General features: G+C 50.3%; 1 protein-coding gene across 1 annotated transcript in view; it reads right to left on the bottom strand.

Annotated features, from left to right (window-relative positions):
• LOC144497643 (uncharacterized) overlaps positions 1 to 20,218 on the bottom strand; it is a 53,823-nt gene that overhangs the window by 2,813 nt on the left and 30,792 nt on the right. Inside the window, exons 7-11 of the mRNA XM_078219085.1 lie at positions 15,907 to 16,358; positions 14,911 to 15,006; positions 9,379 to 9,609; positions 3,036 to 3,058; positions 1,348 to 1,463 (exon numbers count right to left, since the gene is read on the bottom strand). Of these exons, the coding sequence (XP_078075211.1) occupies positions 1,348 to 1,463; positions 3,036 to 3,058; positions 9,379 to 9,609; positions 14,911 to 15,006; positions 15,907 to 16,358 (918 nt within the window). The remainder of the gene's footprint in view (positions 1 to 1,347; positions 1,464 to 3,035; positions 3,059 to 9,378; positions 9,610 to 14,910; positions 15,007 to 15,906; positions 16,359 to 20,218) is intronic.

Genomic DNA, 20,218 nt, shown 5'->3' with positions numbered 1-20,218 from the left:
AGTGCAGGGGTTCTATGATTCGATGAAAGTGAGGTTGTTCGATTGCTATGAAAAACACAACTGGTTCCTGACTGTTCTTCGGGGAGTGAAATCTGATGTCCTTATCCGGCAACTTTGGCCGCCATTCTTAACTGAAGCCCCAGGGGGCAGAATCATGCAATCGGGTGCAATGTGGATGTGGCACTTGAACCCCACTCACCCCTGCCCCCACCCATTAAAGTAAACGTTGGGCAAAGCTGGCATTGTGTGTGATGCCCATCCAGCCAATTAGGTTAAAATGACCCCCAGTCCCTTTGCTGCAGGGATACCGTTAATAGTTACTATGATGCCTGGCACATATGGGGTTAATGTGGGTCGCACCACCCACACACCGATGTAAGAGAACACATGACCCACACCGAGGGGTAACTTTAGTGTTGGACAGAGATGTGTACGCACGCCAGCATGGGGACAGCTCCTAGCTTGAACTGTGCATCACAGAATCCCTACAGTGCAGAAAGAGGCCATTCGTACCATTGAGCCTGCACTGACCACAATCCCACCCAGGCCCGAGCCCCCTAACCCCATGTATTTACCCTGCTAATTCCCCTGACACTAAGGGGCAATTTAGCATGACCAATCCACCTAACCCACACATCTTTGGACTGTGGGAGGAAACTGGAGCACCAGGAGGAAATCCACGCAGACACGGGGAGAACACCCAGACAGTCACCCGAGGCCAGAATTGAACCCGGGTCCCTGGCGCTGTGAGGCAGCAGTGCTAACCACTGTGCCACCAGGCTGCCCATATGTACCTAGCTCTTGTAGTTAATCCATACATAGAGTTCAACTACTAAATACTACAGACGTCATTGAGTGATATCCAGCAATGCACAGTTTTGGTCTCCTTATTTAAGGAAAAATGTAAATGCATTGGAAGCCATAGCTATGACCCCTGGTTCTGGACTCCCCCACCATCGGGAACATCTTCCCTGCATCTACCCTGTCCAGACCTGCTGGAATTTTATAATTCTTTGTGAGATCCCCCCACTCATTCGTCTGAACTCCAGTGAAAACAATCCTAATCTAGTCAATCTCTCCTCATACATCAACCTGGAATCAGTCTGGTAAACCTTCGCTGTACTCCCTCAAGAGCAAGAACATCCTTCCTCAGAAGAGGAGACCAAAACTGCTCACAATATTCTTGGTGTAAAAAGTAAAGTTTATTTATTAGTGTCACAAGTAAGGCTTACATTAACGCTGCAATGAAGTTACTGTAAAACTCCCCTAGTCGTCTCACCAAGGCCCTGTATAATTGCAGCAACACATCCCTGCTCCTGTACTCGCAACCTCGAGGCTCAATGTTACCTGTCTTGATTTTCTTGAGCATGCGTCTCCATACTCCGTACTGCAGAGGTCCGCTGAACTCCCCCAGGGTCAGATCCACGGGAAGTCGTGTGGGACTCTGATAATCAACACCCGACCTGAGCAAACAGTGGAAATTGATTCATTTTCAAGTGATTAAATGTTGAGTGTGGGACAATTGGCGGGGGCGGAGGGGCGGGGGGTTGGGAATAGTGGGTTCGATGAGTGTCAATCTGGGGACGGCCCAAATTTGCTTTACATTGAAGGGGCAATCCCCCAGTGAGGCGGGTAACAGACACTCCCTCCCCTCGCGTATTCACATCTGTGCCCACCCCGTTGCCAATCCTTGCAGACGCACATTTGTCAGCGGTGAGCGGGTGAGAAGGTGCAGATCCGTAAAGTGACGCTGGATCTGTGGGTGCTGAGGTGTGATCGGAGGAGAATCCAGGGACATTACTGAATCCCGAGGCAGGACAGGACAGAGAGACGATCAAGGGAAGGAGGAGAGAGAGAGAGAGAGAGCGAGAGTGAAAGAGAGTGCAAAGTAAAATAAAGTTTGTTTATTTATTTGTTCGTGTCACAAGTGTACAGTTCTTGTCACCCTATTATAGAAAGAATATTATTAAACTGGAAAGAGTGCAGAAAAGATTTACTGGGATGCTACCGGGATTTGATGGTTTGAGTTATAAGGAGAGGCTGGATAGACTGGGACTTGTTTCTCTGGAGCGTAGAAGGCTGAGGGGTGATCTTATAGAGGTCTATAAAATAATGAGGGGCAGAGATCAGCAAGACATTCAATATCTTTTCCCAAAGGTAGGGGAGTCAAAAACTAGAGGGCATAGATTTAAGGTGAGGGGGGAGAGATACATTACAGTCCAGAGGGGCAATTTTTTCACACAGGGTGTGTGTCTGGAACAAGCTGCTGGAGGTCGTAGTCGAGGCGGGTACAATTTTGTCCTTTAAAAAGCATTTAGACAGTTACATGGGTACGATGGGTACAGAGGGATATGGGCCAAATGCGAGCAATTGGGATTAGCTTCGGGGTTTAAAAAAAAGGGCGGCATGAACAAGTTGGGCTGAAGGGTCTGTTTCCAAGCTGTAAACCTCTATGAATCTATGACTTTAAGTAGACTTACATTCACACTGCAATTGTGAAAATCCCCTAGTCGCCACACTCCGGCGCCTGTTCGGGAACACTGAGGGAGAATTTAGCACGGCCAATGCACCCTAACCAGCACGTCTTTCAGACTGTGGGGGGAAACCGGAGCACCTGGAGGAAACCCATACAGACATGGGGAGAACATGCAAACTCCACACAGACAGTGACCCAAGCCGGGAATTGAACCCGGGTCCCTGGTGCTGTGAGGCAGTAGTGCTAACCACTGTGCCACTGTGTTGCCCAAGAGAGAATGGGAGACAGAGGGTGAGAGAAAAAGAGTGAGAGAAAGAGAGAGAATGAGAGTGAGAGTGAGAGAAAGAAAGCGAGAGATGGAGGGAGAGAGCAAGATTTGATTTTGGACATAGCTATCCCCGGGGGCGGGTGGTGGGAGAGCAGGGAGGGAGCAACTGATTATCCAAGAAGCCGGAATCAGAAGAATGCAAAGATTCCGAGGGGTTTCGGGTTGGGGGAGTGGAGAGGGATGGAAGAAGGACGCGTGGATTAGTGAAGGGCACCAAAAAATAGGACTTACCATCTGATATTGGACCTCATATCCTGCAATAAAAACAGGAGCCAACATGAGAACGAAACTGAAAAAGCAGCAATACCGCGGAAGGTGGGAATCTGAAATTAAAAGCGGAAAATTCCGGAAATACTCCGCAGCTAATCATCTGTGGAGAGAGGGATGGAGTTAACAGTCGGGACTCGGGAGCAGGAAAGTTGCATTCCTAATCAACGGACCTCTGGCTGGTCCATCAGATATTCCGTCCCACCAGCAAAGATTTGCATTGGAAACTCCCAGCCTTGAAATCTGCTGACAAATCATCAGCCTGAGCAGTGTAAGGACTTCCACGAGGTTCACGAGGCTGACATCTTCGAGTATGAGCTCCCTGATTGTGGTCATAATCAGGGAGCCTCACTATATCTAAAAAATGGGAATGTCAGGTCCACTGGCACTCCAGATTCTGACTGTGTACCTGAAGCTCCCTTAGGAGTGGAACCGCATGAGTAAATAAAGGGAATCTGGTGAAGGGACACCGGCCTGTAAGGAGTTATTTCAAGCGGCCATATTGGAGGTGAGAAAGTTGGAAGGAACATTGGCATGGAACAGACTCACTGGACGCCAGCCCACTCCACAACTCTGCGTGTGGACAGGCAATCGAAACAGACAGCCAATGGACTAATGGCCGTCCATAGAGAGAATAGAAGGTGGGTCTTTCTTTTTCCCACTCCCCCACTCTTTCCACCCCCCCCCTTTTTTCCCCCTCTTCTTACCTTTTCTCCCCATTTGCTTCCCTTTCCCGCTCCCTTTTTCTCAATGTTACTTCTCTCCCACCCATCTCCTGCCCACCACCCCCCCCCCCCCCCCACCTCCCGGCCAATCCCCACATCTTCATCTGTCACAGCTTACCCTCTGATGTTAGCTTCTCTGCTGTTTGGCCATTCACACCCTTTATTCTCTCTATGGGCTGCCATTAGCAGCTTTTCCCCTTACTTCTGTAGCGATGACTCATCTTTCATTCCCTCCCCCTGCAGTATAAATGTCTCCCACTTTCTACGCCTTTTAGCTTTGACAAAGGGGCATCTGGACTCGAAACGTCAGCTCTTTTCTCTCCTTACAGATGCTGCCAGACCTGCTCAGATTTTCCAGTATTTTCTCTTTTGATTTTGGATTCCAGCATCCGAATTTGCTTTTACCCAGTGGACCTTCTGGTCCTCACTGGGAAGGAAGCCCCATCCTTGGGAGCTGCCGGCCAATCGAATTAGCATTTAGTATCTCAACGTTGCCCATCCCTGGTTGCCCCTTGAGAAGGTGGTGGTGAGCTGTCTTCTCGAACCACTGCACTCCCTGAGGTGTAGACACACCCACAGTGCTGTTCGGGAGGGAGTTCCGGGATTTTGACCCAGCGACAGTGAAGGAACGGCCGATATATTTCCAAGTCAGGATGGTGAGTGGCTTGGAGGGGAATGTCCAGGTGGTGGTGTTCCCAGGTATCTGCTGCCCTTAGTCCTTCTCGATGGAAGTGGTTGTGGGTTTGGAAGGTGCTGTCTAAGGAGCCTTGGTGAGTTCTTGCAGTGCTACTGAGCGCTGGTGGTGGAGGGAGTGGATGTTTGTGGATGTAGTGCCAATCAAGCGGGGCTGCTTTGTCCTGGATGATGTTGAGCTTCTTGAGTGTTGATGGAGCTGCACCCATCCAGGCAAGAGGGGAGAGTTCCATCACACTCCTGACTTGTGCCTTGAAGATGGTGGACAGACTTTGGGGACTCAGGAGGTGAGTTACTCACCGCAGGGTTGCTACTTTTTGACCTGTATTTATATATGGCCAGTCCAATTTAGTTTCTGGTTAGTGGTAACCCCCCCGTCCCCCACAGGATGTTGACAGTGGTGGATTCAGCGATGGTGATGCCACTGAGTGTCAAGGGGTGATGGTGAGATCCTTTCTGGTTGGCGATGGCCAATTGCCCCGGAGGAGGCACCCTCCTGGAACCGCGACGTTCCGCGCGGTGTAGGTACACCCACCGTGCTGTTAGTGAGGGAGCTGCAGGACTGGGTGTCTAAGCCAGTGAGTTTAAAGTTTATTTATTATTGTCGCAAATAGGCTTGCATTAACACTGCAATGAAGTTACCGCAAAAATCCCCGAGTCGCTGCACTCCGTCGCTTATTCGGGAACACTGAGGGAGAATTTAGCACGGCCAATGCACCTAACCAGCACATCTTTCGGACTGTGGGAGGAAACCGGAGCACCCGGAGGAAACCCACGGGGAGAACGTGCAGACTCCGCACAGACAGTGACCCGAGCCGGGAATCGAACCCGGGAACCTGGCGCTGAGAGCAGCAGTGCTAACCTGCTGAACCACCGTGAACTGACAACTTGGACACGTGAAGGGTTTGTGTGACCTTTCCTGTCACAGGTGAGACAGCCAGCAGGATGGAGGCAATCACCCCTCTCCTCAGAACGGTAGGGTCCCCAACCCCAACCCCCTCCCTCCCCCAACAGCCGTACTGAAATGTCAGTCAGGATTTCGTCCACAAGGAGTGCAACTTGAACCCAGATCCTTCTGTCTGACAGTTCAATAGAACTGATTCAGTGAAGGAGGCTGGGGTCTAACCACAGGTTGTGTACACACACTGCTTTATCAAGTTGAGCAGTTAATATTCTTGTGAGAACATAGAACAGTACAGCACAAGAACTGGCCCTTCAGCCCACAATGTCATCCCAAACATGACGCCAAATTAAACTAATTCCTTCTGCCTGTCCATATCCCATATTCATTTTTGAACTTTAAATTTTAAATTTATTTATTAGTGCCAAAAGTAAGGCTTACATTAACACTGCAATGAAGTTATTGTGAAAATCCCCTCGTCGCCACACTCCGGGGCCTGTTCGGGTACACTGAGGGAGAATTTAGCATGGCCAATGCACCCTAACCAGCACGTCTTTCAGACTGTGGGAGGAAACCAGAGCACCCGGAGGAAACCCACACAGACACGGGGAGAACGTACAGACTCCACACAGACAGTGACCCAAGCTGGGAATCGAACCCAGGTCCCTGGCGCTGTGAGGCAGCAGTGCGAAACACTGTGTCACCGTGCTGCCCATGTGTTTATCGAAAAGCCCCTTAAACGCCCCTATCATATCTGCCTCCAACGCCCCCCCCCCCCCCCCCCCCCCCGGCAGTGCATTCCAGACACCTACCACTCTGTGTAAAAAAGCTGCCGCTCACATCTCCTTTGAACTTTCCCCCTCTCACCTTAAGCGCACACGCCCCTAATATTAGACGTTTCAACTGTGGGTGAAAGATTCTGACTGTATTGCGTGCAGTTCTGGTCACCACACTACAGGAAGGGCATGGAAGCTTGGGAGATATTGCAAAGAAGGTTCACCAGGAAGTTGCCTGGTTTCGAGGGTGTTGGCTATGAGGAGAGGTTGAATAAACGAGGATTGTTTTCACTGGAAAGACAGAGGCTGAGGGGAAACCCGATAGAAGTCAACAAAATTATGAGAGACACAGATAGTGGATGGATAGTCAGAGGCTTTTTCCCAGGGCGGAGGTGTCAATTACAAGGGGGCGCAGGTTCAAGGTGAGAGAGGGCAAGTTTAAGGGAGATGTCAGCTTAACGTCTGTAGTAGGGAAAATGCTGGAATCCATTATTAAAGAGGAGATAGCAGGGCATCTGGATAGAAATGGTTCGATCAATCAGACGCAGCATGGATTCATGAGGGGAAAGTCGTGCTTGACGAACATGTTGGATTTTTATGAAGATGTGACGAGGGCGGTTGATGGAGGAGAACCGGTGGATGCGGTGTTTTTGGATTTCCAAAAGGCGTTTGATAAGGTGCCCCATAAAAGGCTGCTGAAGAAGATTAGGGCACACGGAGTTGGGGGTAGTGTGTTAAAGTGGATTGGGGACTGGCTATCCGACAGGAAGCAAAGAGTCGGAATAAATGGGTGTTTTTCTGGTTGGAGGAAGGTAACTAGTGGCGTGCCGCAGGGATCGGTACTCGGGCCGCAACTGTTTACCATTTATATAGATGATCTGGAGGAGGGGACGGAGTGTAGGGTAACGAAGTTTGCAGACGACACAAAGATAAGTGGAAAAGTGAATCGTGTGGAGGACGGAGAAGATCTGCAGAGAGATTTGGACAGGCTGAGTGAGTGGGCGAGGATATGGCAAATGGAGTATAACGTTGAGAAATGCGAGGTTATACACTTTGGAGGAAATAATAACAAATGGGATTACTATCTCAATGGAAACAAATTAAAACATGCTACCGTGCAAAGGGACCTGGGGGTCCTTGTGCATGAGACGCAAAAGCCCAGTCTGCAGGTACAACAGGTGATCAAGAAGGCAAATGGGATGTTGGCCTATATTGCGAGGGGGATAGAATATAAAAGCAGGGATGTCTTGATGCACCTGTACAGGGCATTGGTGAGGCCGCAGCTGGAATACTGTGTGCAGTATTGGTCCCCTTATATGAGGAAGGATATATTGGCATTGGAGGGAGTGCAGAGGTTCACCAGGTTGATACCGGAGATGAGGGGTTTGGATTATGAGGAGAGGCTGAGGAGATTGGGTTTGTACTCGTTGGAGTTTAGAAGGATGAGGGGGGATCTTATGGAGACTTATAAGATAATGCGGGGGCTGGATAGGGTGGAGGCGGAGAGATTCTTTCCACTTAGTAAGGAAGTTAAAACTAGAGGACACAGCCTCAAAATAAAGGGGGGTCGGTTTAAGACAGAGTTGAGGAGGAACTTCTTCTCCCAGAGGGTGGTGAATCTCTGGAATTCTCTGCCCACTGAGGTGGTGGAGGCTACCTCGCTGAATATGTTTAAAGCGCGGATGGATGGATTCCTGAGCGGTAAGGGAATTAAGGGTTATGGGGATCAGGCGGGTAAGTGGTACTGATCCACGTCAGATCAGCCATGATCTTATTGAATGGCGGGGCAGGCTCGAGGGGCTAGATGGCCTACTCCTGCTCCTATTTCTTATGTTCTTATGTTCTTATGTGCGGGGGAGGTTTTTCACGCAGAGAGTGGTGGGTCCCGGAACGTGCTGCCAGAGGAGGTGGTGGAAGCAGGCACATTTAAGAGGCATCTGGATGGGTACATGAATAGGGAGGGAATAGAGGGATATCGACCGAGTAAGGGCAGAAGGTTTTTTCCAGCTTGGTTAGGGCATCATGATCGGCACGGGCTTGGAGGGCCAAAGGGCCTGTTCCTGTGCTGTACTTTGTTGGAAGCATAGACACCCGACAGTGCAGAAGGAAACCATTCGGCTCATTGAGTCTGCACCGACCACAATCCCACCCAGACCCTATCCCCATAACCCCACATATTTACCCTGCTAATCTCCCTGACTCTAAGGGGCAATTTATCATGACCAATCCACCTAACCCGCGCATCTTTGGAGTGTGGGAGGAAAGCGGAGCACCCGGAGGAAACCCACGCAGACACTGGGAGAACGTGCAAACTCCACACAGACAGTGACCCGAGTCCGGGAATCGAACCCAGGACCCTGGTGCTGTGAGGCAGCAGTGCTGACCACTGTGCTGCCATGTTCTTTGTCAACCCTCTCAATGCCTCTCAGTTTTATAGATTTTAATCAGGAATTAGGAGCAGAAGTAGGCCTTTCAACCCTTCGAGCTCGCTCCGCCATTCAACCAGATCATGGCTGCTCTCTCCCTGGTCTCAAATCCACCTCCTCAGGTCTCCCCTCAGCCCCGCTGCTCCTGAGAAAACAACCCCAGTTTTATACAGCTTCTTCTTATAGCTCATTCCCTCTAATCCAGGCAGCATCCTCATGGTAAACTATGACTCTCACCAATTTTGGCAGATGCACCATAGAAAGCATTCTTTCTGGTTGTATCACAGCTTGGTATGGTTTCTGCTCTAGCCAAGACCGCAAGAAACTACAAAAGGTCATGAATGTAACCCAATCCATCACGCAAACCAGCCTCCCATCCATTGACTCTGTTGACACGTCCCGCTGCCTCGGCAAAGCAGCCAACATAATTAAGGACCCCACTCACCCCGGACATTCTCTCTTCCAGATACAAAAGTCTGAGGTCATGACTGAAGAACAGCTTCTTCCCTGCTGCCGTCAGACTTATGAATGGACCTACCTTGCATTAAGCTGACCTTTCTCTACACCCTAACTATGACTGTAAGACTCTCTCTGCACTCTCTCTTTGAAGAGTATGCTTTGTCTGTATAGCGCGCAAGGAACAATACTTTTTCATTGTATCCCAATAAATGTGACGATAATAAATCAAATCAAATCAAATTTTCTGCACCCTCTCCAAAGCCTCCATCCACATTGTTAAAGCTCTGAAAGCCTGTGTGATGAGTGGGTTATTTATCGTGTTGATACCTGAAGCAACTCTGTTTCTTGCAGAGCCAGCACCTTCTCCACGTTCAGTATCGTTTGATTAATGGCGGCCGTGTCCTGCGTAATCTTTCTCGCGTTGTCCTCTATCTTGCGCGACACCACCTTGTGCCTTTCTTCGAGTCTCGCCAGCATGGCCTCCTCCTCGCTCCTGACAAACTGCAGCAATTCCGCAAACTCGGACACGATATTCTCTCGGAGATCCTCGACGTATTTCTGGGGGAGTTAGGGTTTTGAGTTCCGTCAGCGCGAGGTTTCGTTCAAACTCGAACTCAGGCCTGGGGCCTTAATTCATAGAATCTACAGCGCAGAAGGAGGCCATTTGGCCCATCGAATCTGTACAGACCACAATCCCACCCAGGTCCCATCCCCGTAAACCCACATAGTTACCCTCCTAATTCCCCGACACCAAAGAGCAATTTATCATGGCCAATCAACCTAACACTGTTGCAGGGCAATATCAGGGATTGTGTCTTTTATATTTTAATTTATACGTCCGCTCATATTTTGTTTGATTTCAGTCTAATATGCAGACTTATATAGAGCAAGCCCAGAGAGGCAGGCCTCACCAGAGGAAAGGAAAGGGTTAACGCAGATAGCTAGAGGCTTACTCTGCCGACAGATAATGATTGACGCATGCTATCAACTTCAAACAACAGTAATGTGCAGGAGATCTTTCTGAATTACTACGACAATGGGAGAACCAGCCAGGCTCCAGACAGTCCAGGGAGGTCATAGGCCTCTGTAAGACATGATCACTGAGCAGAGGGGTGGGGGGAGCAACTAACACATTGTTGTTGATCGGTTGGGCAAACACAAGGCTTTGACTTTAATCGGGTAAACGGAAATTTCCAGATAAATTTCTGGAGAAGCCTTCATCAGCTGGGGCATTGAGTTTAAAAATTGGCAAGTCATGGTGCAGCTTTATAGAACCTTAGTTAGGCTGCACTTGGAATATAGTGTTCAATTCTGGGCCCTACACTACCAGAAGGATGTGGAGGCTTTGGAGAGGCTACAGAAAAGATTTACCAGGATGTTGCCTGGTACAGAGGGCATTAGCTATGGAGGAGGGATTGGAGAAACTTGGTTTGTTCTCACTGGAACAACAGAGGTTGAGGGGTGACCTGATAGAAGTCTACAAGATTATGAGGGGCGTGGACAGAGTGGGTAGTCACAAGCTTTTTCCCAGGGTGGAAAAGTCAATTACTCGGGGGTGTAGGTTTAAGGTGCGAGGGGCAAGGTTTAAAGGAGATGTACGAAGCAAGTTTTTTTACACAGGGTGGTGGGTGCCTGGAACTCACTGCTGGGGGAGGTAGTGGAAGCAGATACGGTAGTGACTTTTAAGGAGCATCTGGATAAATACATGAATAGGATGGGAATAGAGAGATATGGTCCCCGGAAGGGGAGGGGGTTTTAGTTCAGTCAGACAGCATGGTCGGTGCAGGCTTGGAGGGCCGAAGGGCCTGTTCCTGTGCTGTAATTTCCTTTGTTCTTTGTTCTAAATGATTAGCGGGATGGACTGAACAATGTATTTGCACGATGAGATTAAAAGAACCATCTCGTATCCAACACGGGGAATTAATGTGGTAATGTAAAGCTTGGCGACTCGAAAATGTTGAATAGCCTGTACGAATCTACGATGGGCAGAGAGAACTCGCAGGCAACCTGGGACTGCAGACCTGACTTCATCTCTCCCTCGTGCATGTAGAATAAAAACTTTCCTTGAAGTTCAACATAGTCTCCAAGGCTCGATTCATTTTATTCCCCCCTCCCCCCTACAAACCCACACATCTTTGGACTGTGGGAGGAAACCGGAGCACCCGGAGGAAACCCACACAGACACGGGGAGAACGTGCAGACTCCGCACAGACAGTGACCCAAGCCGGGAATCGAACTTGGCTCCCTGGCGCTGTGAGGCAGCTGTGCTAACCACTGTGCCACCATGCTGCCCAATTCTTCGCCTGTCAAGCACGCAGGGTGGGCAGAGGGCGGGAATCACATTCTGGGCCATGGAAGGGTTTGGCAGGGCCTGGATAACGTGCTCTGATGGAGAGTCAGTGCAAACCTGATGGGCCCAATGGCCTCCTTCTGCACTGCAGGGATACCATGTTAATTCCCCATATGAACCCTTCCTATTTATCAACTTGCCATTCTATTCTGAAAGTAAGTGCGCAGGTACAGCAGGCAGCAAAGAAGGCAAATGGCATCTTGGCCTGCATAGCGAGAGCATTTGAGTATAGGAATAGGGGATGTTTTGCTACAATTGTACAGGGCGTTGGTGAGGCCACACCTGGAGTATTGTGCGCGGTTTTGGTCTCCTGATCCGAGGAAGGATGTCCTTGCTATGGAGCGACTGGAGTGAAGGTTTACCAGGCTGATTCCTGGGATGGCAGGTCTGTCATATGAGGAGAGATTAAGTCGGTTCGGCTTATATTCACTGGAGTTTAGAAGAGTGAGAGGGGATCTCGTAAAAACTTATAAAATTCTAACAGGGTTAGGGTGGATTTAGAAGGAATGTTCCAGATAGTGGGGGAGTCTAGAACTAGGGGGTCATAGTTTGAGGATAAGGGGCAAACCTTTTAGGGCTGAGGTGAGGAGAAATTTCTTCACCGAGAGAGTGGTGGATGTGTGGGATTCACTCCCACAGAAAGGGTCATAGTTTGAGGATAAGGGGTTAAATTTTTAGGACTGAGGTGAGGAAACCCACCTGGGGGAATCCCACATGAACAGTCCAGAGAGGCACTCAGTTGGCCTTCTGGCCCTCACTGGGGAGGAAGCCCCGCCCTCGGGAGCTGCCAGCCAATCCAATTGGAATTTAGTATTTGAACATCGCTGGCCAGACCCGCCTTTATTGCCCATCTCTAATTGCCCCTGAGAAGATGGTGGTGAGCCGCATTCTAGAACCACTGCAGTCCCTGAGGTTTCGGTACACCCACAGTGCTGTTAGGGAGGGAGCTTCAGGATTTTGACCCAGCGCCAGTGAAGGAACGGCCGATATATTTCCAAGTCAGGATGGTGAGTGGCTTGGAGGGGAACCTCCAGGTGTTCCCATGTATCTGATGCCCTCGTCCTTGGAGCAGTCGTGGGTTTGGAAGGTGGAGGAATTGGACTCAACGGTCATTACAGAAACCATGGAAACCCAAGCTGGATGTGGGATGGCCCCACCCAAGGTCTCATCCCTCAGGGTTCAGAGCCGCTCCAGACCCCGCCCCAAGCTGCTGCCACTGTTCGTTGGTTGTGGATGAAATGAATGTTTGTGGATGTGGTGCCAATCAAGCGGGGCTACTTTGTCCTGGGTTGTGTTGAGTTTCTCGAGTAGTGTTGGAGCTGCACCCATCCAGGCAAGAGAGGTGTATTCCATCACACTCCTAACTTGGGCCTTGTCGACGGTGGACAGGCTTTGGGGAGTCAGGAAGTGAGTTACTCACCACAGGATTCCCAGCCTTTGACCTGCTCTGGTAGCCATAGTATTTATATGGCTGGTCCAGTTGAGTTTCTGGTCAATGGTAACCCCCCAGGATGATGGCAGTGGGAATTTAAGTGATGGAGATGCCATTGAATGTCAAGGGGCAATGGCGAAATCCTTTCTGGTTGGAGATGACTAATTGCCCCGGAGAAGGCGGTGGGTGAGCCACCCTCAAGGAATCGCGACGGTCCATGCGATGTAGGTACACCCACCATGCTGTTAGAAAGGGAGCTGCAGGACTGAGTGGCTGATTCAGTTTATAGTCTAAAGTTTATTTATTGTTACAAGTAGGCTTACATTAACACTGCAATGAAGTTACTGTGAAAATCCCCCAGTCACCACACTCCAGTGCCTGTTCAGGAATCATAGAATCCCTACAGAGCAGAGGAGGCCATTCGGTCCATCAAGTCCACACCGACAACAATCCCACCCAGGCCCTATTCCCGTAACCCCACATATTTACCCTGCTAGTCCCCCTGACACTAAGGGGCAATTTAGCATGGCCAATGTACCTAACCCGCACATCTTTGGAGTGTGGGAGGAAACCGGAGCACTCAGAGGAAACTCACGCACACACGGGGAGAATGTGTAGACTCCATAATGACAGTGACTCAAGCCGGGAATTGAACCCGGGTCCCTGTTGCTGTGACGCAGCAGCGCTAACCCACTGTGCCACCGAAATACACTATCTATGTCCACGCTATCAAAACCCTGTCTTAATTACCTCTGTTAGATCATAAGATTATTTTTGAAAAGTTAATTGATGGGACATGGGCGTCGCTGGCTGGGCCAGCATTTATTGTCCATTCCTAATTGCCCTTGAATCGAATGTCTGGCTCGACCATTTCTGAGGAGCAGTTAAGAATCAACCACATGGGATTTTCACAGTAACTTCATTGCGGTGTTAATGTCAGCCTACTTGCGACACTAATAAATAAACTTAAACATTGCAGTGGCTCTGGAGTCACATGTCAGCCAGACCAGGTAAGGACGGCAGATTTCCTTCTCTCAAGGACGTTAGTGAACCAGATGTGTTTTTACGACAATGGTTTCCTGGGCCTGATCTTTTTAATACAAATTACATTATTGTAGCCTTTTCCTTCACTTAATGCGTCACTGACATTGGGGTCTGGTGCACAGCGACACAGAATATTAAGTCGTCTTTTGCCGCCCTGTTCCACACTGGGTTTTACTCCAGTTGGTGTGCCTGAGTATTGGATGGAACAGAGACAGGCAGCCATGGTGATTGCGCCCGTTATATACCAACTCACCGGGCAGTGATCTTACCGCCTGTCTGCGTCACGCTTCCACTGCAGCCAGGTCGGAGAGTTTGGTGGCCAGCTAAATTTAGGGGCAGCACGGTGGCACAGTGGTTAGCGCTGCTGCCTCACAGCGCCACGGACCAGGGTTTAATTCCGGTTTGATTTATTATTTATTAGTCACAAGCAGGCTTACATTAACACTACAATGAAGTTACTGTGAAAATCCCATAGTTGCCACACTCCGGCGCCTGTTCGGGTACACTGAGGGAGAATTTAGCACGGCCATTGCACCCTAACCAGCACGTCTTTCAGACTGTGGGAGGAAATTGGAGCACTCAGAGGAAACCCACGCAGACACGGGGAGAACGTGCAAACTCCACTCAGACAGTGACCCAAGCCAGGAATCTGACCCGGGTCCCTGGCGCTGTGAGGCAGCAGTGCTAACCACTGTGCCATCGTGCCGCCCACGGCTTGGGTCACTGTCTGTGTGGAGTCTGCACGTTCTCCCCATGTCTGCGTGGGTTTCCTCCGGGTGCTCCGGTTTCCTCCCACAGTCTGAAAGACCTGCTGGTTAGGGTGCATTGGCCTTGTTCAGTTCTCCCTCAGTGAACCAGAACAGGCGCCAGAGTGTGGTGATTAGGGGATTAGTCACAAATAGGCTGACATTAACACTGCAAGGAAGTTGAAGTGTAACTAATGTAAGCCTATTAATGACACTAATAAATAAATGACACTAATAAATAAACGATGGTGAGATCTCGGTCGCTGAGGGACAGTGCAGCATATTACCTTTACTTCGTCTCGGTTAGCCTCCTCTATACCTCGGCACTGGTGAAGGTAATCCTTCCGCTTCTGAAGAGATTCCAGTTTATTCCGCAGCATTTCCTGGATCAGGATGAACACAGATTCATTTTTTATTCCATCTGTGGGTCGCTGGCTGACCCAGTATTTTTTATTGCCCATCCCTAATTGCCCCTGAACCGAGTGGCTTGCTGGGATATTTAAGACTCACATGTAGGCCAGACCGGGTAAAGACAGCAGATTTCCTTCCCTAAAGGACATGAGTGAGCCAGATGGGTTTTTCCGACAATCGACAATGGTTTCACGGTCATCAGAAGATTCTTCATTCCAGATTTTTTTTATTGAATTCAAATTCCACCGTCTGCCGTGGCGGGATTCGAACCCGGGTCCCCAGAACATTACACTGGGTCTCTGGATTACTCGTTCAGTGATAATACCACTGAGCCACTGCCTTCGCAAGGCCTCGTACGAGGTGAAACTAGCCACAGGGAGAGACTAAGATACATGGAATCAAACCTGACACACATTATAACCTTCACCTCACACCTTCAATATAAAAACCTGACCGTTTCCTCACCCATATTCCCCTCTCTTTCACTTATTGTTTTCTCACTCATTTCTTTCTCTCCCATTTGTTTCTCTCCTTACTTCTTTCTTTATCTCTCTCTCTGTGCCTCCCCCCCTTCCTCTCTCTCTCCCTCTGCCTTCCCTTCTCTCTCTCTCTCTCTCTCTTCCTTCCCCCTCTTCCCTCTCCATCGGCGTCTCCCTCTCTCTCTCTGCTTCCTCTCTCTCTCTCCCTGCTCTCCCTTCTCCCTCTGCTTCCCCCTCTCTCTCTCCTCTCCCTCTCTGCCTCCCCCCTCTCTCTCTCTCTCTGCCTCCCTCCCCCCGCTCTCTCTGCCTCCCCCCACCCCTCTCTCTCTCTCCCTCCGCCCTCCCCCCCGCCCCTCTCTCCCTCTCTCCCTCTCCCCCACTCTCCCCCCGTACCTTGTAAATCTCGGTGATCTCCTTTATCGAGGTGGTGATTGGGCGGGTTCTGCGTGCACCTCTTCTCGCTGGCACGGTTGCAGGAACTGCCCTGGGCACTGGCTGACCCACTGCCCCCCCAGTGTCTCCCCTGCCGGGTGAGGTTCCCCGCTCCCCGGCCAGGCTGCCCAGCTGTTTCCGAGCCCTGGCCACCTTCCTCCTGGCGATGCGGTTGGGTCGGACGGCAGGGGGGGTGAATTCCTGGCAGCACAGGGGGCAGGGGAGAGGCTGGGGCAGCGGGAAGCCGTCCTCCTCCGGCCGGAGAGGGAGGGTGGGGAGGCAGCCCCGGCAGACGGTGTGGCCGCAGGGCAGACTCACTGGGTGCCCGTAGAGTTGCAGGCAGACGGGACAGATAGTTCCATCCAGGATGCTCCCCATCTCCTCAGCTGCTGCCTCTCCCCAGCACCGAGCAGCTGGTCAAAGTTTCGATTCCCCTCAGACAGCTGGGAGAAGGGGAAAGTCTGTATACGTAACACTTCCTGCATTAACTCTGCTCTGTGGAGTTGCAGGTGGAAGTTTAACAACACCAGGTTAAAGTCCAACAGCTTTATTTGGTAGCAAAAGCCACTCGCTCCGAAAGCTCGTGGCTTTTGCCACCAAATAAAGCTGTTGGACTTCAACCTGGTGTTGTGAGACTTCTTGCTGTGTTCACTCCAGTCCAACGCCAGCATCTCTACATCACTGCACCGAACCAGCAGGTCTTTCAGACTATGGGAGGAAACCGGAGCAGCCGGAGAAACCCACGCAGACACGGGGAGAATGTGCAAAGAATCCCACCTCGGCTCTTTCCCCATAACCCCACACATTTATGCCACTAATCCCTCTAATGCCCTCTCTCTCCGTCTATCTCTGCCTCCCCCTCTGTCTGCCTTCCCCTCGCTCTCTCTCTCTGCTTCCCCCCTCTCTCTGCTTCCCCTCTGCCTCCCCCTCTGTCTGCCTTCCCCTCTGCCTCCCCCTCTGTCTGCCTTCCCCTCTGCCTCCCCCTCTCTCTCTGCTTCCCCTCTCTCTCTCTCCCCCGCTCTGCTTCCCCCTCTCACTCTCTCTCTTTCTCTGCCTCCCCCTCTGTCTGCGTTCGCTCTCTCTCTCTACTTCCCCTCTCTCTCCCTCTCTCTCTTTGCTTCCCTTCTCTCTCCCAGGTCACAAAGGGGCAATTTAGCATAGCCAAACTACCTCACCAGCGTGTCTTTCAGACTGTGGGAGGAAACCAGAGCACCCGGGGGAAACCCATGCAGACACGGGGAGAACTTGCAGACTCCACACAGACAGTGGCCCAAGTCAGGAATTGAACCCAGGTCCTTGGAGCTGTGAGGCAGCAGTGCTAACCACTGTACCGCCCCATTTTATTTGATTCAATTTATTATTGTCACATGTATTAGTATACAGTGAAAAGTATTGTTTCTTGTGCACTATACAGACAAAGCATACCATTCATAGAGAAGGAAAGAAGGGCGCGCAGAATGTAGTGTGACAGTCATAGCGAGGGAGTAGAGAAAGATCAACTCAATGCGAGGTAGGTCCATTCAAAAGTCTGATGGCAGGAGGGAAGAAGCTGTTCTTGAGTCAGTTGGTATGTGACCTCAGACTTTTATATCTTTTTCCCGAAGAAAGAAGGTGGAAGAGAGAATGTCCGGGATGTGTGGGGTCCCTAATTACTCTGGCTGCTTTCCTGAGGCAGCAAGAAGTGTAGACAGAGTCAATGGATGGGAGGCTGGTTTGCGTGATGGATTGGGCTGCATTCACAACCTTTTGTTGTTTCTTGTGGTCTGGGCCAGAGCAGGAACCATACCAAGCTGTGATACAACCAGAAAGAATGCTTTCTATGGTGCATCTGTAAAAGTTGGTGAGAGTCGTAGCTGTCATGAATTTCCCGATGGCGGCAAATTAGTTCAGAATTTTGTTCTCCTGACATTCCATGGCCAATCCACCAAACCTGCACATCTTTGGACACTGAGGGGCAATTTAGCATAGACAATCCACCGAACTCGCACATCTTTGGACACTAAGGTGCAATTTAGCATGGCCAATCCACCTAACCTGCACATCTTTGGACATTAAGGGGCGATTTAGCATGGTCAATCCACCTAACCTGCACATCTTTGGACAAGAAGGGGCAATTTAGCATGGCCAATCCACCGAACCGACACATCTTTGGCCACTAAAGGGCAATTTAGCATGGCCAAACTACCTAACCTGCACATCTTTGGACACTAAGAGACAATTTACATGGCCAATCCACCTCACCTACACATCCTGGGACATTAAGTGGCAATTTAGCGTGGCCAATCCACCTAACTTGAACATCTTTAGACATTAAGGGGCCATATTTGAACGGCCCCACACAAGGAATTGCTCTTCCACTCTGCTCTCTGACTCCCTCACCATCTCTGCACTAACAGCACCTCACCCCCCACCCCAACCCCACTCCATCCCCCTGCTGCACCCAACCCCAGAACAGGAAGGCAGAAGCAACGTTTGCCAATCTCAAAGGCACAGAAGAAGTCTGTCCCACCAGGTGTACGCGCCAATTATTACGTACACCGTCACTGGGCTGTGGGGGGGGGGGGGAGGTGAGGGGAGGTGGGGGGGGGGGGGGGGGGGGAGGGGGGGCGGTGCGGCTGCACAAGATTCTGGCATGTTGGAATATTAATGAGGATTTACTGGATGAAAGTGGGATTCCCGACATAGCCCCGCAGAAAATGCCTTTAAGGGATTTGACAAAAATCTCTAGTTTCCTCCTGCAGTCTCAAGATGTGGAGGTTAAGGGGATTGGCCAGACTAAATTGTCCCTTGGAGTCCAAAGAAGTGTGGGTTCGGTGGATTGGCCATGCTAAATTGCCACTTCGTATCCAAAGATGGGTAGGTTAAATGGATTGGCCATGCTAAATTGCCCCTTAGCATCAGGAGGATTAGCTGAGGTAAATACATGGGGTTACGGGGATAGGGCCTGGGTGGGATTGTGGTCGGTGCAGGCTCGATGGGCCAAATGGCCTCCTTCTGCACTGTAGGGATTCGAAGACTTCCCACTCCCGCCACCAGACTTAGTTCCCAGAATGGAAAATTCCTCCCCGAAATTCCAAATCAGGATGATGTGTGTGTCTGTTCTTGGGTGGGGGTGGGGGTTGGGGAGGGGGAGGGGGCTGGGGGGAGGGGGGAGTGGGGGGGGGTGTTAGGAGGAGTGGGGGTGGGCGGTGGTGGTGGAAAGCTTCCCGCTGGGAACGAGATAAATAGTAACAATTGCTGCTGATGTAATCTGTTGGTTAATGTGGTTTAATGCTAACAGTGATAACAGGCTCAGAATAAAAGTTTGTTATATCTGTAAATAGGTGAATGAAACCTGCACAGATCAATGTGCCCTTTGCCCCACAAAATAGCTGTGGTCACTTGTACCTTTGGACCATCGCCCTCTGGATGTGTGTCCCCAGCCCATGTTGAATAAACCAGATTAATTTTACCCTTATCCCAACAAAACCCTGCACATTTAGCATGACCAATCCACCTGACCTACAGATCCTTGGACATTAAGGACAGATCCTTGGACACTAAGGGGCAATTTAGCATGACCAATCCACCTAACCCGCACATCTTTGGACACTAAGGGACAATTTAGCATGGCCAATCCACCTAGCCTGCACATCTTTGGACTGTAAGGGACAATTTAGCATGGCCAATCCACCTAACCCGCACATCTTTGGACTGTAAGGGACAATTTAGCATGGCCAATCCACCTAACCCGCACATCTTTGGACTGTAAGGGACAATTTAGCATGACCAATCCACCTAACCTGCAGATCCTTGGACACTAAGGGGCAATTTAGCATGGCCAATCCACCTAACCCGCACATCTTTGGACACTAAGGGACAATTTAGCATGGCCAATCCACCTAACCCGCACATCTTTGAAACCGGAAGACCGGGAGGAAACCTACGCAGATACGTGGAGAACATGCAAACTCCACACAGACAGTGACGCAAGCCAGAAATTGAACAGCAGTCCCTGGCGCTGTGAGGCAGCAGTGCCAACCACTGTGCCACCGTGCCGCCCCATTGAATGGTGGAGCAGACATGATGGGCTGAATGGCCTACCTATGCTCCTACATCTTATGGCCTTATAAGGTTAGATTTAGGATTAAATTTGCATTTAACGTTAGGTTTCAGGTTAGAGTTAGGGTTAAGATTAGATATAGGGTTAGGTTTAGGATTATGTTTGTGTTTAGGGTTAGTTTTCCGGTTAGATTTAGGGTTAAGATGAGATTTAGGGTTCGGTTTATGGCCA

Source organism: Mustelus asterias, chromosome 8, assembly GCF_964213995.1.
Source record: "Mustelus asterias chromosome 8, sMusAst1.hap1.1, whole genome shotgun sequence".
In the NCBI taxonomy this organism is placed as follows: Eukaryota; Metazoa; Chordata; class Chondrichthyes; order Carcharhiniformes; family Triakidae; genus Mustelus; species Mustelus asterias.
The sequence above is the reverse complement of the archived record's forward strand: the minus strand, read 5'-3'. Positions and strand labels throughout refer to the sequence as shown.